We start from the raw sequence: 22,977 nt of genomic DNA on the forward strand, positions 1-22,977 counted from the left end.
TTATCTCAGAGAAGAACGGGGCTGGGCCCGTTTTACAGTGAGAAACATAATGTGTCACGAAGAAGGGTTGCAACATGGGAGGATGACCAAATCAGTATTTAGCAATAAAATGAAGCTCTTCCTTGCCATGGGTTTAGTCAGAGGGGGCTAATATTGATAACAATACCTGCTCCCTACACCTCAGCATGAGGCTGATAGACGCTGGAGGAGGAGGAGTTACTCCCACTTACATTCTTATTACAATAGGCCATGCTGCACAGGGGCTTTCATTTTCACAACAACATCTGAACTGACAGTAACAACATCATGGTCACATTAAGTCTTATCTTGAAAGTTCCTAACACAAACCAACACGCATGTCGATACTGTTAATTTATAATAAACAGGTCATGACATGCGCAAAGAGCTGGAGTAAAATGCAAAATCCACCCACTGAAAACTCTACACACAGCGCTGCAGTTTCACCTGACACTGCACCAAGAATGCAATATCAGTACTCAAGATCATAAATAAACTACCAATGCCTTAATTTCAACAAATGTTTAAAATTACAGGATTTCCCAGGTATGAGTCAGTACTTATTTTCGTTATTGATAATTTTCTTGATTCACTGATTGTTTGTTTTGTACATAAAAGGTCAGAAAATGGTCAAAAACGTTGAAATACAGTTTCCCAAAGCCAAAGTAAATACAAAAATACAAAAAATATTATGTTCAATATCATAGAAAACTAGAATATATTCACCTTAAAGATGCTTTTTTGTCTTTTTTTTTTTACCCCAAAAAGTGACATAAATTTACAAATACATTTTCCTGTTTCAAAGCCATTGAGCTGATGTGCTTACCTACTATGTCCTCATAGGCATTTTCCACTAAAGTGCTTTTGGAACTGGGTCGAGTCCGTGTGTCTGTGGTCAGTGTGCCATTCTCTGCTGGTGAGGACGGATATGAAGATGGTAGACTCGCAGCATCCTCCGACTCACATGACTCCCTGGGAGAAAAAAAACAACAACAAGAGAAGGAGTCAAAAAAGACCAAGATGCAGAAAAACTGTTGCATAAATCCACGGAGACCATTTTAAAGAGAAGGAATAAGCAAGATTCAATTCAGTGTCTGCCTCAAAGAGGACAGATAAGAGCGGACTGAAAAAATCCAGATGCTTTTAAAAATAGCCCAGACAGACAGTTTTACTCCTAACAGTCTCCACTTGCCATCTGGAAACAGAGAAAGGTTCAACAGGTGGTGAAGATACTTTTAGTGGATATAAACACACGTCCAAACCCACTGTCTTATCCCTCAAAGCCTTAAATCAGAAGTACTAATTATTGAATAAAGAAATAAAAAAGAGAGGCACATCATGATCAAAATGGGCTCAAATCACAAGGAAATTCCTGATAAGTCACAAGTAAACATGCAGATATCTTACTATTTCCGTGTTCTTTGTACAATGAAAGGCAAACATCACATGTCAAGGCAGCGCTGGAAGAACTTGAGCTACATTAGTGCAGGGATCTACAGTCATGTCGCGCCATCGACAGCTTGTGGCTTTTAAACTTGGTCTGAAATTGCTAGAGCCACAGGAATGTTAAACACAGAGTCCGAGGGAAGATTGTTTAAGGATTTCATCCCCATTTCACATAGGGGCAATCTGGGGAGGCCCCACCCTCACACAAAAAAACACAGGACATCTGATTGTGAGAGCCTTAATTCAGAAATAAAGAAAAAATAAACTACACTAACCAGAGTATTGTCAGTTATACGCAAGGTATAAGTGAACTTCTTCTCAAGGAAGTAAAAACTCAAGATTTGTGTGGGTTTAAATTATAAGATCTCTTTATAGACCAACATGGATCTCTGGGAGGAAGCTGTGTAACGTTTCAAATGGTCTGCACAATACATCAGTTATTTTTAGTGCGAGTTGCTTTTATGTTCAATATCCTGTATGCACTGACCTCATGACACCCTATGACGCACTTTACCTGAGGTGGAAAGTATTAATAACCTTCAATGGTGTTTAAACTAAAAGACAAATGAGCATAGATCAGAGTAGTTACTGATCACTGATCAGTGACTTGTTAAACTACAACACTAACAAAGCAAACACGTCTGTCTGTGATGCAGATTCCTCCCAAGCCCTTCAGACATGGTTGGCTGTTTTTTTGCAAAACAAAAATGGCTCAAAGGCATCCTAATTATTTCATAGCACCAAATAGTTGTGCATCAAAGTATTTCTCTCCTGATACAGTCATTTTAATGTAAGGTAACACAAAACATGAAAAACTGAGTTGGTGCAAATACAGATTCTGTGTATGTTACCCCTAAAAGCAAGGCTTTACAGAAACAGTTGGTTATCTATTGCTCACAGCAGCAGTATATACATACAGCAGTAGTACATACAAGAGAAATGACACAAATCTGCAGGACTGCGGGAAACAAACTGATACAGCCCACTACGCTTGAGCCATAGTGTATTTACATGTCAGTTACAGGACAGACACAAACACACTGATATCCTCACCTGTCCTGGATTTTCACAGGGGCGCTCCCCTTGGTCTTTGGCGCTCGTGTCATGCCGGGTGCAGGCGTGGAGGGCAGAGGCGGGGGAGACTCGGAGCCTCTGTTTGGAGGTAGTCCATTGGATGGTGAAACGCCCTTCTGGTCCTGTTTGGCGTCGTACTCAAAAGTGCGTTTGGGTTTAGGTAAGGGGTTTACCGGTGTGCCGACGGAGCTCTGCTGACCGGGCGGTTCTGGACTCTCAGACCGGGCTGAGCTCACACTAAATCTTTGTCTGAGTTTGGAGAGCTTATCAGGCATCAGAGCAGCATCTGGCTCAGTGGCCACCGAGCAAATGCTGCTGCGCTTACTGGTGCATGTACTGTCCAAGTCGTCGCCTATCACAAAAGACTTTTGTCTCGTCTTGTCTGGAGCGTAGCAGTTACTCAGATAACGTGGAGGTGGTGCGTTCGGACTGTCCTTCAGGGCTTGTTCTATCTTTTGTATCCTGTTGAGGACTGCTGATGTCTCCTTGCGAGCAGACAGGGAACGTACAAAGGGTCCTGAGGACTCTGTCTTGCTTATCCTTTTCTGGAAGCGACCTAGGCCGTCTTTGTCTGAAACCCCTTCCTCTTCCTCCGTCTCTGTGTAGGAGCATTCGGAGAAAGCTGTGCTCATCCTGCGAACCCCCTTAAAGTCAAAAGTCTTCTCGCTACAGGGAGAAGAGAGCAGGCTCGGGCAGCCCTCGCTGCCCCCGACTCGCTCTCCCCCTCTTTTATCCAGACACAAGCTCATCCTAGGCAGAGCGACCCGTCTGCATTCCCATTCTGAGATCTTTTTGCGGATGGTGGCGGGGGGGACACCGGCTACCGACCGGGTGAGGGAGAGGGTGCGCTTGTGGCCTTGGTTAGAGGACGGTCCCAGTGAGAGTGTGCTCCAGCTCAGCGGCCTACCGTTAAGTCCATCTCCCGCAGAGAGCTCTCCTTGTGTGTCCTTCTGCTCCTGACCTTCCTGACAGCACTTGGTTTGAGTGGGGGGCTTATAGATGGAGAGCCTGTTGTCCAGGCAGCTGATGCTCTTTGACTTGGTGAGGCAGCCTCGGGGCTCGGGGTCAGCTGTGAGAGAGGCACCGCTGCACAGGCTGGCTGTCTTGCCGTTCCAGCCAGCACGTACCAGGAACCTGCCGTCGGTGCGGACGTACCTACTCTGCTTCCCAGAGTTCTCGCTGTCTCCGAGGAGCGGCTGCTGGCTCTGCGCCTGGCTGGCAGAGAGGACAGGACACGGTGATGTAGACCGGCACCTGAAGGAAGACAGAGAAAGAAAAAGGTGTGAACATTAACTGTAAGTACACACATTTTCTCTGGAAACAAAACAACAGTTCAGGCTATGAATACAAGAGGTGGATAATAAGAGTTGTCAACGAATCCACTCAGCCCCGCAGCATGAAAAGTAACAAAGCTCAATGTGGAACAGATGGGTGAAAACTTTAGAGAATCAGCTGAAAGTTTTGACTTCTCTTCCAAGATCAAAGGCCGAATGAAAACCTGAGCCACTTATTTAAAAGACCACAGGAAAGTATTCTGTCTTTGGCAGCATGGGATTAAAATAAAGGCCAAAGGAAATACAGGCTACATTAAAATGCCACTGTGGATTTTTCCACATAATCAAAATAACTTGCGGAGAATCACCCTGGACCTCACACGGACACCACAATTTATTACAGCGGTCTTACCTGTTCTGGTCTCACTGCTCCTCTCTGGTCCTCAGAGCCTTTCCTGATCCCTACAGCTGAGTGATACTAGGTGCTTCAGTCGTCCCACTCTCACTGCCGACTCTACCAGTGTTCATCACACACACACACACTACCAGTGTTCATCACACACACACACACACACTCACGCACACACACACTAACACACTTTCTCACGGTCCTCACCTCCTTAAAGATTTCCAAGCAAGACAAAATTTCCGTCTAGCTCCACGACACCTTACTACTCATAGTCTTTGTCATAACTTGGAAGTCGACTGCCTCTTGCGAAAGCGAAGCTTTGGGGGATCTGATGTCACAGCCATGAGTTAGAATAACAAGCGTTATGGAAGGAGGAGGAAGCTGAGGGCTGCGGACTGTGATCCAACAGTGCAGGTTGGGACAGATCTCGCTTCACACCTATGTGCCCTTCCCTGGTTTCACTCCTCCTGCTCCAGGGTGGGGAAACTTTTACAACAGCTGCAAACCTGCAAGCTGCAAGCATGATGGATGCAGCTTATCTTACGTCCCTTGAAGAAATATGAGATTTCAAGATGACAAACTTTACTGCTTTAGCCTCCAGAACTCTTTTTTAAACACACAGCACGGTGACTACTATGACTGACATATCAGTTGTATGAACTGACCTGAGATGATTTATGGGAGAGGAAAATAGTAAAACAAAGTGTTTTCACATTTTTTTGGACTTTTCTGATGGCTTGAACTGTTTCTGAAATGAAACCATTTGAGAGTCAGGAAGAGAGGAAATATTGCTCTGGTGGTCCAGATACAAATTTATGTGTAGAACCCCGAGCTTGATCCATCTGAAATGTAGAGTAGTTAAAATAACACTGGTGGAAATATAGCAGCTAGTAAAGTACAGGAACCTAAAGATTGTATACTTAGCCTATAGTTACTTTCCACCACTTCAAACTTCAAACCCCAGTCTTAGTCAAACAGACCGTATGGTTTCATGAGGAAAATACAGTTTGAGTGTTCTGATATAAATCAGCCGTCCTAAATATGACATGCTGCAGTGGTTCATTGGGGACTTATTAGAATTTGTCTGGCAAATTAAAATCTTACTGGTTCCCTGGCAAAGCTCCTAACTAAGCCTCTGCCAAGGCGTATGGCTAATGCAGAAGGCCAACGGTGACTCTGAAGCTCAGTATCAGTGGGAATGTTTTACTAGCAACCAGACCAAACACTAAGTAATACAACTCTACTGCCAGTAACCGAGCAGTTTATTGAATAAATGACGACAGTATGAATTTTCAATTTTCGGGATGATGGTCGTGGGGGTTTTTACTTTCTTTTTTTTTCATTTCACAAATGAGACGCAGGGAGGATTCAGCGCTCGACCTTGACTCCACCAGCGTGACAGTAAACAAGCAGTAACAAGATGAGGTGAAAGAAAAGACTCGAACTGGCCTCTTGTTGTGTCTTGTGAATGTTTCAAAGAAGTTCCATCTAGAAAAAGACACTGAATCTATGTTTTCTTTTGTGTATAGTGAATTGATGACAATATTTATTTTAAATATCTCACAAATATATGTTTGCTTTGCTATATTTTTCATGTTTTGTGGACTTCCCGTTGGCTGTTTGTACGCCATTAATCCCATTAACCACAGTGTAATTAAACCTGATCTGTTTACAAAGCTGCAGATTGAATCAACTGTTTAATCATAAGTTAAATCAGCCGCAGAGGAGAATATTACAGCCTTGATTCGCTACAGTTACTTCTTATGGTGTAAATTAAAGTGCAAACTGCTGTGCAAAATCACAAAAAGAGAAAATATGTGCAGAACCTTTGTCTATTTAGGGCTTGGGGACTTTTAGGGGTTTCTAGTGGTCTGGATCCTGCTTGTAAAAATAAGCCCAGTTTAGTCAGCTTCAGCTGGGCCGGCCACACATACTGTACTGTACAAAGAGCTGGATGCCAGTCACAACCTGGCCTCTGGCTTTCACTCAGGCTTCCAGGGCATGCTAACCACAAGCCACTTCCTTTTACTGACCAGGATGGAGAGAGCAGACTTGCTCAGAGCACCAGCACTTTCACTACTTATAGTTCAACATATGTAAACTCTACTACACCAAGCCTTTTCGCTCACTTATTAAGTTATAAACAGTCATAAATCTCCGACCTAGCAATCATTTTACTCAAGAGTTTTATTTGTTTACATATCAGGTAATGATTTAATTCCAGTTAATGTGCATGTCTAAGTATTTAAAACACCAGTCGAAGTCTCTCTCTCTCCTCTCTTCTCTTCTCTCACAGTCCTTTGAATATGTTTTGTGTTGCTAAAACACCTCTTGGGTTTGCTTTTAACTGCGATCACTGAGGTTAATAACAACATTAGGCACTTGGCAAAAGAAGGCCCTCTGTTTGGTAAATGCAGCAATTATTCCCTGACAGAAGATCACAGAGCAAGAGGAGAACACGTCACAGGTTTCTTCTTTACTTTGCATTGTTATTTTTCCCACCATGTTGCTGCACGTCTCTATGTGTGTGCCTCTTGAGGCTAAACAGTTCAGTGCGGGTGTAATTTGTCCCAGAGACAGATTCATGGTTGATCTCATGGTTTCGGGGCACAAATAGTGCAGCACTATCTAACACAACTAATTCCTCTGCATGTGTTAAAAAAAAAAAAAAAAAAACACATAGCCGCGAAGCATCTTTGCCTCAAGATCTTTAAACATGAGCTTTAAGGATTGTGGGTAATGTGAGGACCATAAGCTGTTAATAAGGCTTTACCACAGTGTATCAAAAGTATCAAAAGAGACTTGGTTTAAATACACAATTATTATACTAAAGCAATCATCCCTTTACAATCACTATGTTTGCACATATTCAGTGGTAAATGTGCACCTCTACCAACAAATGAATGAAACTTCTCGATGATATTAACATTAATATTAACAGTATAATTAATGTTTGTCTTTGTTACTGCTGCTTTCAGCAGGCCTAGTTGACACAACAAGCAGTTACACACAAAGCAGCTGCCACATGCTACGTCAGATCCTGTGTTAAAAGTGTAAAAAAATATTTTGTTTCTGCTTTTATCACCAGCCACGCATTTATATATATTTATATAAAACACCAACAGGTGCACAATTTCTAACAAAATAACCATCAGTCTGTCACAAGTCAATGTGACTGAACAATGAGTATGACACTTCCCAGCTGTGTATGGGACGATGATCATCTGTAGCTATAACTGCCTGTCACCTTTGAGACTTTTGAGCTTGTTAAGAATGGACAGGGTGATAGAGTGTGGGAATGAATAGTCTAGATATCACATATCATTCTCTAAGTTTGTTTTTGCTCTCCCTGCAGGACACTGTCAGCTCTCAACATGCTAACACAAGCTTCAGCTCACTACTCACAGTTCAGAGTTGGATGGGGCCCTTGTCCAGGATACAGGATTGTACTTGCCAAAGATTTGGGAGAATTATCACGATTGAAAATCACTGGTGGTTCTTTTCCATGAGTGAAATACAGAAGAAAAATGACTTAAGACTGATTACTGATGGGAAGACATGGTTGAAAATGAAACACTCCAAAACCACATGACGTAAGTGGAAGTGAACGTTAACCAACCCATAGTGTCCCACATGTCACTGACCTGTCGGGGGCGTCCCGGGGAGTTTTACCCCCTCCTGTACGAGCCACAGCCTTGGAACTCTTGTTGGCAGTCATGTTTGTCTGCAAACCGCCCACTCACCTGATGGACAAACACAAAGATGTGAAACAGTTGAAAAACGCCAGCGTGCCAAGCATTTCAGCAAAGACAACAAACACCGTTTTATTTGAACAGTATTAAAACTAAGGCTCCACAGTTGTTTAAGTTTTCCTGCAAGCATTACTTGGAAATGACTTAAATACAGTATATTTTATAGAGTTATATCTTGTAGAGAAACAAGAGATCCAATATTGTTATGATTTTAATCCTGTGCTACATAAAAACGAGATGACCTACATTCTTCTAACGAACACACGGGAAAACTGGGAGTGCCATCACTCTGAGCAGGTCAATTCATGACTCTGACAGGTGAACAAAGGTTCCTGTAAAAACAGCGGGGTTATAATAATATGATCAAAATTATTATACTCTCAATCCAACATTCACGTGCCCCAGTCACAGATTAACATGAGAGCCCAAGGTGACACTATTGCACTTGACAACTTTTCATAAGGCGAGCTAATAAAAACTCCTAGAGAGTACCTCACTTCACCACATCTGCCATGTTGAATCTCCAGTGTCAACATTGCAGACAATTTTCAACAAACCAGACGTTAAGTGCCATAACTAACACAGCATGCAGACACAGTTGTGCCAGATGAACTGTGCAGCAGCAGACACAGATATTCCGCCACATAAAACCTGTCTATTTTCACATTATACAACACCGAACTACATCACAGGAACAGACACAGCTAAACACACAATACTTAAACAAGGTCCTGATCCATGTTTGGATCACAGCCATAAAGGAAATTTGGATAGAGAGACATTATTGATGTAGCTGCTGCTACCCCACTGATGGTTCTATTACACATAAACCAAGAGAATAGATAACTGCGCAGCCTGATGTGTCCAGAGGCACAGAGGTTGGAGTAGAGATTTCGAAGCTATCATGTGTTTGTTACGCATGATTTCATCAAGATAAGCACATTGGATCATTTTGCATTTGCACTAAAAGTAGAATTTCGAGGCTGCAGACCTGCTGCCGTCAGGTAACAAGAGTGGGTAAAGCACTAATGTTTAGCATTGCCTGACCAAAACTGAATAATTGAGACCGATACTTGAGAGTTTCAAACATTTTCAATGTTACAGCCATGTTGTCATTTTGCAGGATGTTATCCAATAGTTTTTGGCTGGACCTCTGCAAGGCCAAACCCTATAATTGCTAATGTCCATGTGTGATTGACTGACTGAGTGATAGAGTTGAACGATCATAGTGGGACCATTGGTCAGCCAAATGCCACATGACTGAGGTGGATAAACAGTCTCTTTGGTCAATTACAGCCCGCTCTGTTGGCAATTTAACACATTTGTTTCTACATTTCTCAAAATACGTTGACCGTTCCTCAAAAAAAAAAAGTAACAAGCAACAAATCTAGAAACTTTATGGACAAATCTTGGATAGTTTGGAAAGATTTGCCAACAGTTTTGACAGGAGGTTGTGCACTGAGGGACAAATGAGAATGATATTTTGTAACATTCTCTCCAAGCGATGATTTTACAAGGGAATACAGCCTAAATCATGACACGGTCTTTGTCATGAACTTGTACATCCAGTTTTATACAATCAGGATTTTAGCAGCTGTCTGGAAAGCGTTTAGAAATCAGTGTGTAGTTTTAATGGGCTGCGTTCCAGTCACTGTTTCATACTTTTGTTGTCAGACAACAGAAACAGAAAAACATGTATATAAGAACAGGGGTTATTTAAAAATTAGGCAGTGTGTGTGAGCACAGAGAGTAGTAATATCTAGCTCTGTGGACAATCTTGGCTGAGGATCAACTTCATTTAACATCCTAATAATATAACACTATGAAAAATCCTTGACAGCAGAAAAAAAAAACTGTTAAGACATCTTCCTTATAATAAACATTTCCTGGACTTAATCTGAAATGAGACCATCAGTCCCTTCAAACTGGAGGCCGTTGCCCTTGAAAATCACTTTTTAAAACGCTGCATTGACCCTTTCAAGAAGGCTCAAAGCTATTGTTCTGGTGCATAAGGAGGTCAAATAGAGATCCCTAGAGATCAGAGGTGGAGGATGGGAGGGTGCTTGGCAGCATGACTTGTTTACAGGAAATTGTTGTATGAAGAAGCCAGCCAACCAGTAGTGCAGCCGAGTCCTATAGAGACAGATGAGGAGAGAGAGGGAGCATTCCTGCTGTCAGCTATTTCCCGTAACTGTGACTGCACTAAGAGGACTGGCCATGCATCATTATTTTCACCAAACACAAAGAGAGATGTTGTCCTCTGCGTACAACCGTCCTCTCCAGTTGTCACTCTGTGTTTTAGATGACTATCGGAAAATGAAATGATTTTTAGTTTTGGCACTCAGGTCTGCTGTCACAGTCTTCGTGCAATGGAGTCATTCTCAAACTATTTCTATAGATCAGAGAGCCTTGGGCTTTCATTTACAGCCTTAGCCTGATGGTTGTTTTGTGAGGAGATGCTTTGCTGATGACAGTGAATCAGCTAAATCATTTATCTGTAACATTGCAAATCATTCTGGAAAACTAAAATTGGAAAAAATAATCAAAGCTTGAGTAGCACAATCTTTCCTGCCCTCTAAATGAAATGAAAGTATTCTGCTTATACAGAATTCAGACACCCAGGCAACTGTGTAAGACATTATTTCTGATAGAAATAGTGTGTTTTTGGAAGTAATTTTCAATATTCCCTCTGACTTCCTCTCTGAATGAAAACATGGACCTTCTGTCACTTTTCACTTTGTAACGCCTCAAAGCAAATGTAAATTAAAAAAAAAAAAATAGGGAAGGAAATGAGAAAAATCAGCTGTCAGGAGTGGAGAAGATGAAACTTCATACTTTAAATGAAGTCAGCTCTACACACCTTAGTTATATTAAGTCAAGAACAATGTTTATTTGTTTAACGTCATCATTTTTATTTTTATTTTGGACTGAGAGAGCTGCAAACACAGAAATGGGTCACAGAGGCCCAAGATGGACTTTACAGTGTAAACACCAAGGCGTTAGCCAACTGACTTCCTGAGGTCCGATACCATCTCCTTACACAAAATCACAGCCTGTAAACAACCAGCTGGAAGAAAGCTCCAGAGAACCTTTAAAGTGCATTCAACCACATTCAAGACAAATTTTCTCTGGAGATATCTGGACCAAAGACGAGCTAACAGTTCACGGTGAGAGGAGCTTTACGATGATGGCGAGCATTCCTTCAATAATGATGATGACACACTCGAAATTGATTAGTGTTTATGTGTTCGGTGTTAAACAGAGTGACACAGGCCAGAAAAGTTTGAGGGAACACTTTGGTGGAGCTGGTGTTATTCAGGAAATTACAGCGTGGAAAGCACCAGGTCCTTCAGTAGATCTTAATACAGTTGATACTAGGGCTGTCAAACGATTAATTTTTTTAATCGCGATTAATCGCATTTTTTCCATAGTTAACTCGCGATTAATCTCTATTAAAAATATTATATATGGCGCTTTGGACTTTCAACCCTCCAAAGTGTTATAATCTCTAGACAAACAACTTTTAGACCAGACCTAGCAGGCCTAGTACCTAATCATAACACATGATGCATGAAACTCACACAGAATTGAAACGAATTGCATCCAGTGGAAATTGCCCTTTACTTTGCTACGCCTCTGCCTGGCCATGTGCATTTGTTGACAACAGAAGCCGTCAAAAAATCAATACATCGCCACGTGCATTTGTTGACAACCGACGATGTCAAAAAAATCAATACATGGCCATGTGCATTTGTTGACAACAAAGCCGTCAAAAAATCAATGGATAGAGCTGTGGATATATGTTAGACTGTGTATATTTGTGTAGCAACCAACTTGAAGGTGCCTTACCGCCACCTACTGGACTGGAGGTCCCACACTCCAGTCCTCCAGTCCAGCAGACAGAGGACAAAATGGGCCGCGATTAACCGCGATTAAAAAATTTAATCGCGTTAATTTTTTTAATTAATCTAATCGCGATTAACGCGTTAACTCTGACAGCCCTAGTTGATACAGATTACAGAGTAACATTATCATGTGTTTGGAGTGTGTATCTGGCCAACAGAAGGCAAATATTCTCACTCCTTTTACCTCTGTTTTTGGTCTTCACCAACTCTTGGGGTAATTATCAGGCTCTATAGCTGCTAAATGCTCCACTATGTTCACCAGACAGTTGCCAACTGTGTCAGCTGCCTGTTTGGTGCTGAGAAGGTAGCATGCACGAGGGTAATTTTCAATGAAACAAGCTGAACGCTGCAGCTGGAAACAACAGTGATGAGAACAGTGGAACTAAATCAAAACAGTGAAGCTGAGCCAGAAAACAATAAGTTAAGAAAGCTCAGTGGAGCTGAGGGAAACGGCCAAGTCATGTGACCATGCTCTGTGACTTCATCGCTTTGAGCAAGTTCTTTCACATTACACTTGGCTGTTTCATCTACAGTTATTTAATATAAAGTGTAATATAATAATCAAAATATGTAAGTGTGTGAGTTTCTATATAGGAAATACAACAGTTAAATGTTGGATTTATATAAACACACAGGTATTTCATGAGTTATCTGGTCTTATTCAGGTTTATCATAGGTTTATCTATATGTTGGATTATTATATACATAAAATAGGGATATTTAATGGAGGAAAAGTGAGGAAAAAGGCATAAATCTGAATACTACTTCCCACTCCTTCGTGAACATGGTTTGAACTAAATTTATACCCTATGTTCAAAATAAGTCAAATAAAAAGTAACAAACTCATTAATATTTCATTAACCATGAAGTTATTTGACCTCATCCTTAATGGCCTGCATTGAAAATGCGAAAGTTCATGTAACAAACATGAGTAATTATAAAGTCAGGTCGGCGACATGCATTGGCAGTATGTGACTGATGTGAGAACACCACCATGTATTGTTTTCTGTAGGAGCCCACACACGCACTGGTGGTATCTTGATGTAAGTCACTGTCATCACATCTTGACAGGACAATAATAAACCCTTAATTTCCAGAAGTTACTGCCATTACTTTAAACCCAACACAGAGAGAAGAAAAAAGACATCCGCGAGTTTCCCCGTCTTTGGCTCTGACTTAAAAACAAATCTGCGAAGCCAAACTGTCAATTGAAGACATTCAATACCACCATCTTTGTGGCCTAGCTTAACCACTTTAGGTTTTTTTGTCATGCTGATGTCCAGAACTACTAATTGATTACGAGAGGCATATCAATGACGCATATTTTCCTCAGCAACAAGAGCATATTCATGAAATGAGACTACAACAGTGTCTCCATTAGACTATTTGGGCTCGGATAAAAGGACCCTTTGTGTTCAATACATCCTTGCGAGGGACATGTGGTTAAAAAGTAAGTCTTTTATCAGCTGTGTGTGTGTGGGTGTGTAAGTATGCGCATGTGTATGTGTGTGGGTTTCAAAGGGAGAGACTCAATTAGGTAAAATATCTTTCAAAATAGAGTCTGCACGTCCTTGGCTCTGTCACTTTTGACAGATCATCTGATACACAGTTTTCTCCACTACATGCAGGAATGTACTAATATTTGCCCTATCCATCAGGCTGCGGCTGCATTTTAAATATTAAAGAATGTTTTCAGAGGGTGAAAGAAAACACAGACAAGGGGCAGAAACACCTGGACCTGATGCCAAGAGCCTCTCTCTCTCATTCAACAAAGACTGCACAGAAAAAATGCGCTCCCTCAGCACCTGGCCCCTGATATTCAGTCTGCAAGAGCCCAGCACGATGTAATAGTTTTGTGACGTCACAATGGGACAAACACTCACTGACCTGTGGCTGGGTTCGCTTTAAGATCTTTGTTGATCCTGAAATATGCACAGGCAGACACAACAAGGTCCAAAAGCACAGGCACACTAATACTGTCTTCTTCTGCTTGCATCTAGGCCGACTCGTCCTGCTCGTTTCTGCTGACCAGCAACCTGACTTCAAGGTTTTTAAAACCACTGCAGAGTTTACAGGCAGCCAAGAGGCAATGGGCAAAGGAAGGAGTGAAAATCTCTGCAAATTCTCAACTCTTTCCACACGTCACAACTCACTGGCAGAAACGAGAGCATGAGCCCACACACTGATACATGCCATTGTCTCAGCAATCTGCAGAAAGACCAGTCTTGTCCCTAATGGACAAAAAGAGACTTCAGCTGGTTGATTCTCGGATCATGCGAGTTTTGCCGTGTGGGACTGGAGTGGCATTAATATTCCTGTTCTGGGGGATGCAGCTCTTGATTATCTTAATACAGTCCATGTAAAGATATTTACAACACACTGTACACGTGAGATTTACACACATACAACCTTGTAGTGGAGGCTCAACAAGGTGAAAAAGCAAAAACTTCAATCTGAAACTGAAATACTGCAGCACATTCTGGATATATGCCCCTCTGGGGGACCGTTTCAGGCTCCGACAGCCTTTATGTGTCTGTATGTAAAAGAAAACCAAGGTTGATGCTACTGGCAGTTGCACATAGCCATACCTGTGTAATTAGCCCTGTACGCCACCACATGGTTTGCCATGCTGCTGGTGTGTAGTTCAATTGACCAGGTGGAGCCAGTTCTTGGAATCGTTTTTCTTTTTTTCCCTTTTTTTTATCTCCTTTTTCTGCCATTTCATCTTTTTTCAGTGTATTCATGGCATATTTTCTCCTTGAGGAAAAACCCTTCTGTGTAACCTAGATATGTGCATGCACAGCTGCAGAGGCAGGCATGTGGAAAACAGGCTTATATCCATCTGAGCTGCAGCAGGGGGGCTAGAATTTGTGTCAGAGAGCAGACCTTTGACACAAAAGTCTTTTCCAAGGACGTAAGAGGATAGACAATGAGATGTATTCTTGTTTGTCTGTCTCAAAGTCAGAGTTTAACACTGCATCAACAAAAACAAAGATTAGCTGTACATTACCAGCGATCTAGCTCTATAAACATGAAGTCACTGACTGACTGAAAGTCATGGATTTTCACCACTGGTTAGTGTTGGAGTTTCCCCTTTGGTTGTTGTGACTTGGTACAAATGAGCGTAGCTGTGAATTTTATGCCCATGTAGCTACTCTTTTTGGTTTATTTGTTTTAAAATAAAAGGACAAAGCAACAAGTCCAGACTCTTTGTGGACAAACAGCTACTTTCCATATGAGAAAGTTTTTCTGCAAGTGCAACTTTGGGCTTTCCCTCCACATGTTCCACCTCACTGTCCTTTCTAACTGAGGTGTTTAGTGATTTTGTCAGATAAAGCCATGGTTACAAAATCAGGACTTTGGCAGCGAAAAGCAGCAGGAAGTGACAACTGGTTTAACACGTAGTCTTGATGTTTCAGCCGTTGTATACTTGTTTTGTTGTTAGACAACAGAAACAAAAAAGAAAGTGAATGAGAGGAGCTTTATTGGGAATTCAGCTGTATATCAAACTACTCTTTACTTTTTGCTTTAAGCAGGTTAACATTTCAAAATGGGAGACAGTTTTTTATTTCCTTTTTTTAATCAATGGTAGGATGTTTCAATATTAAAAAGAGTTATTTTACAGTAATCTATAGGACAATGATGTGCAAAGTCATCCCTTAATCAAAAAATCTGCTTCTATCATGATAGCATTACGTTAACTTGGGTAAAGTAAAAGGAGACAAACGTGTTAAGGAAAAGAAATGAATGAAAACTCAGTTTAAATTGCTCAACGGCATCCAGTGTTTACATTAGGATTACTACGCTTAAGTGATTTCATAAGTGACATCATCATGCATATGATGACAACTTTTGTTGCTCAATGCTCATCCTCACTTGCATGAGTCGTTATGATTGTAGGCTAATTCAAGATCCTTATTACCAGTTTGTATTATTATGTGCTCTGCCAGTTCACCTGAGAGTGCTACTCTGAAACAGAACAACAGGTATGACTTAGGTGTGAGGTTTAGGACAAGTTAATGTAAAACCCAAAGTAAACTGAAACACGGTTCAGTACTGCCAGTGCCACAGATTAAAGCCAGACACTGGTATTATTCTATTTAAGTGAACAGAAAAAGCAATACCTACATAATAATGTCTTATTTTAAGGTTCCAGCACACGTGAATATGTACTTGCACATCAGCTCAAACGCCTCCGTGAAAACCAATGAAACGTGGAAGCAGATTTTCTTGGTATCAAAGACGACATTCACTCAGTGGTTCATATCTTTAGTAGAGCTTTGGGGTAAAGTTAAGGGAGACGGTCTTGTGATCTAAAAAACACTGGATAATATCCCTGACTGGGAAATCTGCTAAAACCATATGTTACAGAAGTCTCCAGAGACCCCCCCCCCCCACCCCAAACCCAAGTCTAACAGACCTGTGGCTGAGGTTCCCTTAAACAAGATGTTGAACAGAACCGTTCTTTAACAACTGCTCTGTGGTCAGACCTTCACTCTCAGAGACTCCCAGCCATGTTTAAGTACCAGTATCAGCAACCCTCAGTAAATAATGGATGGTCAGACAAAAATAAACCTTTTACTGGGATGTTGAGTGAGCAACAGTCTCCTTAAGAGTGACTGGGGACAGGCCAAGTTTACTCCTGTTGTTAGACTGAACGGACAACAGAGGGAAAAGTTCCTCAATAGCTTTATGTTGACAGTCCCGTCCAAAGAAAGAGGGGAGGGTCATTGTTTGATCTGCACAATAGAGCTAAAGGAAACCAGTCCCATCATAGGGTTTGCATTATACTATGTCAGATAAGATCGTAAGGATTTAAGATGTAATCTATTGAGAGCTCATATAAACATGAAGGTTGGATACAAATCTTTCAACAAAAGTACTGGAGCAGGCTTTTGTCAGTGTTTTTTCTAAAGATGTAAAAGTCTTATTGGGTTACGTTAACATTTGGTTACCTAAACCTGAACCAGAATCCACATTTCAGAAGATAAATGGTGAAAAAAGATAAATAAATGAATAAACAAGTATGTTTCAATGTTAGAAAATCATTAGTCATTCATGGGTCCATATCTGTAGACTACAAGACAAAATGTGGTGTTTTATTATTAATTCAATGGGTGTATCTGACAAGACTGCAACTGGAGCTAAATGATTGTCAGTCAATTCTATCAGTTTATGTAATTCATGTAAAAATTACATTCTAACAGACTGTCAATAACCTCAATCTTAGTTTTCATTAATGTTTGTTGATTAAATAAACAGTGTAAAGTAGCTAGTGTTAAGGTGTCCTTATTTTCCTGGGATGTTACAAATTTATCTACATTATTGATTATAGCTACAGTTAAGGTTCATATCATGCAATACATACACACACAAAAAGAAAAAAAAACTCCCAAAGTCCAAACTTCACCACAGCTAAGTGATGTGATCTGCAGAGCTGCTCTGTTTCTACTTATCTGCTGGTTTGACTTTGTGGATCTTTAAGCGATAATAACTTGGTCTAATTACAATCCACAGAGTTACAGCCTGAATCCGCTGGGACATTTCTCTTCATTCAAAGGGGTCAGCTAAAAACACACACTCTCACTCTCTCTCTCACACACACACACACACAGACACTCATACACACAGTCTGTTGTTTTAGCCTGCTTACTGCAGTTCATCGTTTAACATGTCGATGACCAAATATGGTCACACGGAGATTAAGACTACATTTAAACGCACCTTGCAACTTTTTTTATTATTATTATTAACAACACCTTTGTTAGGGGCTTTTGTCTCGGAGCCTTGTTATCGGCGGTGAGCACAGCTGCTAACTAAAAGTTTAACCTTCCTGTGAGCTCGTCTATACCGGTTCAAAAAAAAAAAAAAAAAAGAGCAGGCGGCTTTTTTTTTTTACCTCCGAGTTTCTCCTCACATCCATGGCTGCTGACATTTTGAGATTATAATCCCTTTCGCGTCGCACAAATTCCCGTTTTCGTCTACGCCTTGAAAAAGTTTGGCCGCTTTTGCCGGATACCTGCCCTTCTCAATAAACTCCGACTCATGTCTTTCCAACCAAAACCGACAACAAAAAAAAGAGGAGGAAAAAAAATCCAGCCTCCCCTCTTACAGCCCTGCTGCAGGAGAGGAAGGCTGGACTTGTTTCCATGGACACTGGTTGTTTGCCCCCCTCACTTTTCTCGGGATTTACCCCCCTCCTCTTCCCCCCCCCCCCCCTCCTCCTCTTTCTCCCCTTCCCCTGGCATTCAGCCTCTGTCCTCTTGTTTATTGTCATGGTGGGCTGAGGAGTGTGGATGAATATTCAAGAGTCTCAGTCCCTGCTGCTGCTGCTGCTGTGCTGCTGCTGGGAAGAGTCCATGTTGCAACACATTGTCATGCTGAAATCCTCCACCGGTCACTGGGAACACAGTTCACCAACACAAAGATGTCTTTCATTTTGTTGGAGATGAATGTGCGACCAAGCAGCACTAAAGGAATGTAACTAACGACAAATACGAATCTGAGATAGGCGGCTTGTACTTTTACTTTGTTGTTTAGTTTTCGAGCAACTTCATACTTCACTGCACTTTCTTATCTGTACGAACATGTGCAGAAATCAAAATGAAATATGGCCTTTGACCTCACGATGCTCCTCCCAAGAGTGAGAGCAGAACTGGGAAGGCGCTTTCCTCTCAAACTGGAATACTTTTGGATAGAAGGACCTGAAATTACTAAAGGGTCAAGAAAATAGCTCTTTCTCTCTCTAATTACTATACTATGACATCTCTCTCTAACTCTAATTTTGAAATTAAACCTTTGTCGTGATTGTTTTTGACCTCTTATCTCTTATCATTTGGATGCTGCGTTTTCAGTGTTGACACTTGTTATCACTTGTTTATCTAAGAGTTATCAAATGTGTCATTAGCATTCCTATTTGCTATTAGTATTACATTAAGTTGGGTAAAGTTAAAGGAGGCAAATGAATGGAAACTCACGTGTTTACATTAGCATTACTACTCTCAAGTGTAGTAGTAGTAGAAATACGTTAGTATAATCAGTAAAATATACAGTACATAGTGTCAAAAATATGATTACTCATTATGCAGTAAAACGGCTCATATTGGACTTAGATTATTATAGTCAATACAATATATTGTGCAAGCATTAGTTTGTTGTTGTTGACAGTTGAGGTGAGGCCATTTGAACACTATTTTACAGAGTTTTGTAAAATGATGATTTTGATTAAAATGTTAATCTGATAGGTGGCTAGTAACTATTGTTATCAGATGTAGTGGAGTAGGAAGATTTCCATTGGAAATGTCATAGAGCAGCAGCATAGAAACAAACCACTTGACTATACGAGTGAATGCACTTTAATGTTGTATCAGGTTGGGACAAACTACCTTTAAAATATTTGTCATGGTGATCCAATAATTTATACTGTAAATCCTGCAGCCCTAACTAAAAGAGTGGACTCATCACTAAGTTTTTTGCTCCATACCACTCGGACTGACTCTGCAAGTAATGTCCTGTTCACCTGCACATCACTGCAGCAAGATTAGAGGTCAACAACAACAAAATGGTCATAGAGTCCCAGATAGTTTCCCTTATCATCATATCAATGCTATGAAACCTTAAATACACAGGGGTGCGTCTCCCCAAACCAGGTGTGGTACAGTAAATGTGTAGAAACATCTCAAAGACAATGAAGAGAAATGGAAACACCTGAGCTAAATTACAGGTGTCACAGCAAAGGAATACTTGGGTCAATGTGATATTGCAGTCCTTTTCAATGAACATGCAAACATTTTTAAAATTCTGCTTTCACTTTGTCATTATGAGGTTATTAAGTGTTGACTGACTGGGTTATGGTTATTTATAAAGCACTTATGATCATATTTCGCTGTATTTCACAATAAAAGACAAAAACAAGACCTAGGATATAAACAGAATGAATAGAAAAGCAAGTCTGTGAACTTTTTTTACAAGCTGCTGCTTCCAAGGTCAAAGTTGAACAGCCAGACTCACCATCAGTCTGTTTTTAACAACAAATACTGTGAAAAATCAAAAGAGCTTCAACTTTGATATCGCACAAACCCATGAAAACCCTTGTGGTTGTGAACAACTCCTTCTCCATTCCCGGTGATCTGTTTAATGCTCCTTCAAGTAACATCTTTACACCAAATGTTAAAGCGCTACCCATCCATAAAACCTCTTCTCCCACGTCTCTCGGGGTGTCTTATCATCCCCCAGACTTGGGAACAGAGGAAGTCACAAAACCCAGACATCCGTTATCACAGTTTGTAGCATCAAGTCAGCAGGAAACCTATAGAGCTCTGCCACTGTGTAACTTCTCTCAGAGACCCACTCAGAAACCAGCAAGGTCTCGTAAAGACTCTCCTTCCTGAAAACATGACCGATCCCCAACTGTCTGAGCACAAAAACACAGAGGCACTGACTCCTGACTCCTTTTAGTGGGATGTTTTACCAGGACGTAACCTAAGCTCAAACTCGTGGAATTCATTGTTCCATTGATCGCAGTGCCATCTGGATTTCTCATTAAAAGCCACATCCTCTTCTTGCATGACATCGAAACATCAAACAAAGCTCAGAACAAAACACAACATTCATCTGCTCCCAGTATATAGTCGCAGTGCATTCATGAAATTCTTCTTGCCATGTCCCCTTAAAAACTTCATACATTTCAGAAGTTCCAGGAGTGACCACAGAGCTGCGATACTGGGAATCTTTGACTCTCTTTCCCGTTCTCATGACTATTCACCTGCTAAAGCCGCAGCCACAAGGGAATAAACGTTTATTATCTCATGTAAAATCACTAAACCATGTGTGTGTTTGTTAAGGATCCACTGTGAATCCCAAATCCTCAAACATTCAGGGGGATTATTCCTCGGCTCTGTGGGGCTTTTGCCACCTACGCTCCAAAGATTGATCTCAGGTCTTTCCTTTCAGCTTCTGCACATTCCTCAGGTTTGAGGGGAGCGTGGAAATACTGAACCCATTTAAAGAAGTCAGTCACAGCCCAATTATCTGCTCCAGTTTTTAATGAAAGAAAGATATATATATTTGGAGTGATAAACACCACATCAGGTTTCTGAGACAGACCTGAGGCAGCTCTTAAAACTCAAGGATAAAGCTGAGTCAGGCTGACGTGTCTAGTCAACACTTGTGCCCATGGGACTGAGATACAACCTGACAGCGCTGACAGCAAAGACACAGCTTTTCTGGTAAAGGCATCCTCTTCTCTTTAACAATAAAGAAGATTAACTGCAAGTGTGGGTTTTTTTTCTCTCTGCTGTTGTTCAGGGAGAATAGCCAGGAATCTGAGTTTTAAAGAGTTCACAGGCCCGATCACATTTAAAACCTGTTTTGACAGTTCCTGTCAATGCACCAGTGTCATGAAGAAACACCTATCAAACTCATATCCCTCCATCCATCTATACATGATTTATGACAGAAAGTATACCTACATAAGACTGACCATATATGTGTATAATTACAAGAATGAGGATGTCCTTTTTAGTTATTAATCCTTGACAAATTCATTGAGTGATCGCAAAAAAAAAACACTTAATCCGGTCAGACTGAAGACTGGATTCATTCCCATCCTGGTAAATCTCACAGTAATCACTGGATCATTTGAACTGGTCTGTTTTGCAAGTTTCATTGTTCTCTCAAAAATCAAGTAAACACCATGTTACTGTCTCTAAAAATACTTTGAATAGCTGCAGCCAACGGTTTCACAACAGGCAGAGTTGAACACAAGGACGCTACTTTGTCTATCTGCTCGCATTTTAGTGTCTCACCACACAGCAGCCACAACATCTGTCTGACTACTGACTGAGGAACCTTGAAGGCGAATGTAATGTAATGGTGTAATGTTTCACACACTCGGGTTTATATGCATGAGGCTTTGTGTATATGTATGTGTGTGTGTGTGTGTGTGTGTGTGTGTGTGTGTGTGTGTGTATGTATGAGGGGTTGGTTATGTGTGAGAAACCTCAAAAAAAGTACAGTTGAACTTGTTGGGTTATAAAGGAAAACCTAAACGCAGGTGAGTGTATCAAGAAGAAGAGAGCTGCAAAATGTCATTGATTACTTATAGATCAAATCCAAAGGCTGAGGCGCCCCCTGTAGGTTGACCAGCACAAATGCAGCAGTAAAGCTCAGAGCAACTTATTCTCCCACCCAATCACCAAACAGTGAATTAAACAGTTTGCCAACATCGATCAAAGTCACAGTTTGTGAATAAGGCAGATGTCACCCATGCAAATCGTGTCAACAACAGAAGTCACTACGGTTTACAAAGACTCATTTATATTCTCTCATGAACCAAACCATCTAAAGATGCTACAAATACTGCAAGTTACTAAAACAAATGTAAAAGAAAACCGTTACTTTTCTATACACAGGGCATAAAATGAGCTGGTACTTTTGTCCTACCTGTCTTTCTTTGTTGCTGCAGAGTTTTGGTCAGTGATCCATTCTTGAACAGAGCCCCGTGTCGCTGTCTGTCTGTGCAAACTGAAAACTGAAGTTTTTTCCTTTTTTTTCTTGCGGAAAAATCGCCTCCTCCGAAAAACTGCATGAAATGAGAGCAGGAAAAAAAAAAGGAAAAGAGGATTGCACAGGAAGTGATGACGCAGCTGGATGGAAATCACTTCTTTAAATCAAAAAAGATGATGATGAGCTTTGGGGTTATCAAATATTTGCAGACAGGGCTGCTAATGTGTAGTCAACAGTTTTTACTGATGAACTGAACTGGCCGTTTCCCAGTGGTTTCCAGATGTTTCTGATTTCATAAAAGTAACATGAGAGTTTCTATCTGGATATACTAAAATTAGCAGCATGTTATGACTACAATGGCTGGAGTTATTCAAGGTACTGTTTGCCCACATTAAATCAAAAACAGTTTTTATTGGAATTTGTCAAGACAAAGAGAGTCCAGAGCCGAGTCCCTACTGAGTATTTTTCCAGTGTCAGATTCGTACAGATCAGAAAACTGTTGCCAACACAGTGAGCAGAAATCATCAAAAGGGATTTATCGAGTCGCAAAGGCATCAGTGTGTCCTGCCAAGCCAAGTGTCCCGTGACCCCAG

At 41.0% G+C, this 22,977-nt stretch overlaps 2 protein-coding genes across 4 annotated transcripts in view; one reads left to right on the plus strand and one right to left on the minus strand.

Moving 5' to 3' along the window:
* dennd2b (DENN domain containing 2B) overlaps nucleotides 1-22,784 on the minus strand; it is a 46,587-nt gene extending 23,803 nt beyond the window's left edge. Inside the window, exons 1-4 of one of the 3 annotated variants that reach the window (XM_085760470.1) lie at nucleotides 22,322-22,784; nucleotides 7,866-7,964; nucleotides 2,518-3,792; nucleotides 845-990 (exon numbers count right to left, since the gene is read on the minus strand). In XM_085760470.1, the coding sequence (XP_085616596.1) occupies nucleotides 845-990; nucleotides 2,518-3,792; nucleotides 7,866-7,939 (1,495 nt within the window). In that variant the 5' untranslated portion in view covers nucleotides 7,940-7,964; nucleotides 22,322-22,784. Of the gene's footprint in view, nucleotides 1-844; nucleotides 991-2,517; nucleotides 3,793-4,224; nucleotides 4,534-7,865; nucleotides 7,965-17,777; nucleotides 17,912-22,321 lie in introns of those variants that run through there. The other 2 variants (XM_085760463.1, XM_085760478.1) reach the window with 2 other exon arrangements.
* The window catches only part of vat1l (vesicle amine transport 1-like), a 321,886-nt gene that overhangs the window by 198,261 nt on the left and 100,648 nt on the right, over nucleotides 1-22,977 (plus strand). The window lies entirely within an intron of this gene.

This window comes from Trachurus japonicus, chromosome 3 (assembly GCF_045865225.1).
Source record: "Trachurus japonicus isolate A0001 chromosome 3, Traja_1.0".
In the NCBI taxonomy this organism is placed as follows: Eukaryota; Metazoa; Chordata; class Actinopteri; order Carangiformes; family Carangidae; genus Trachurus; species Trachurus japonicus.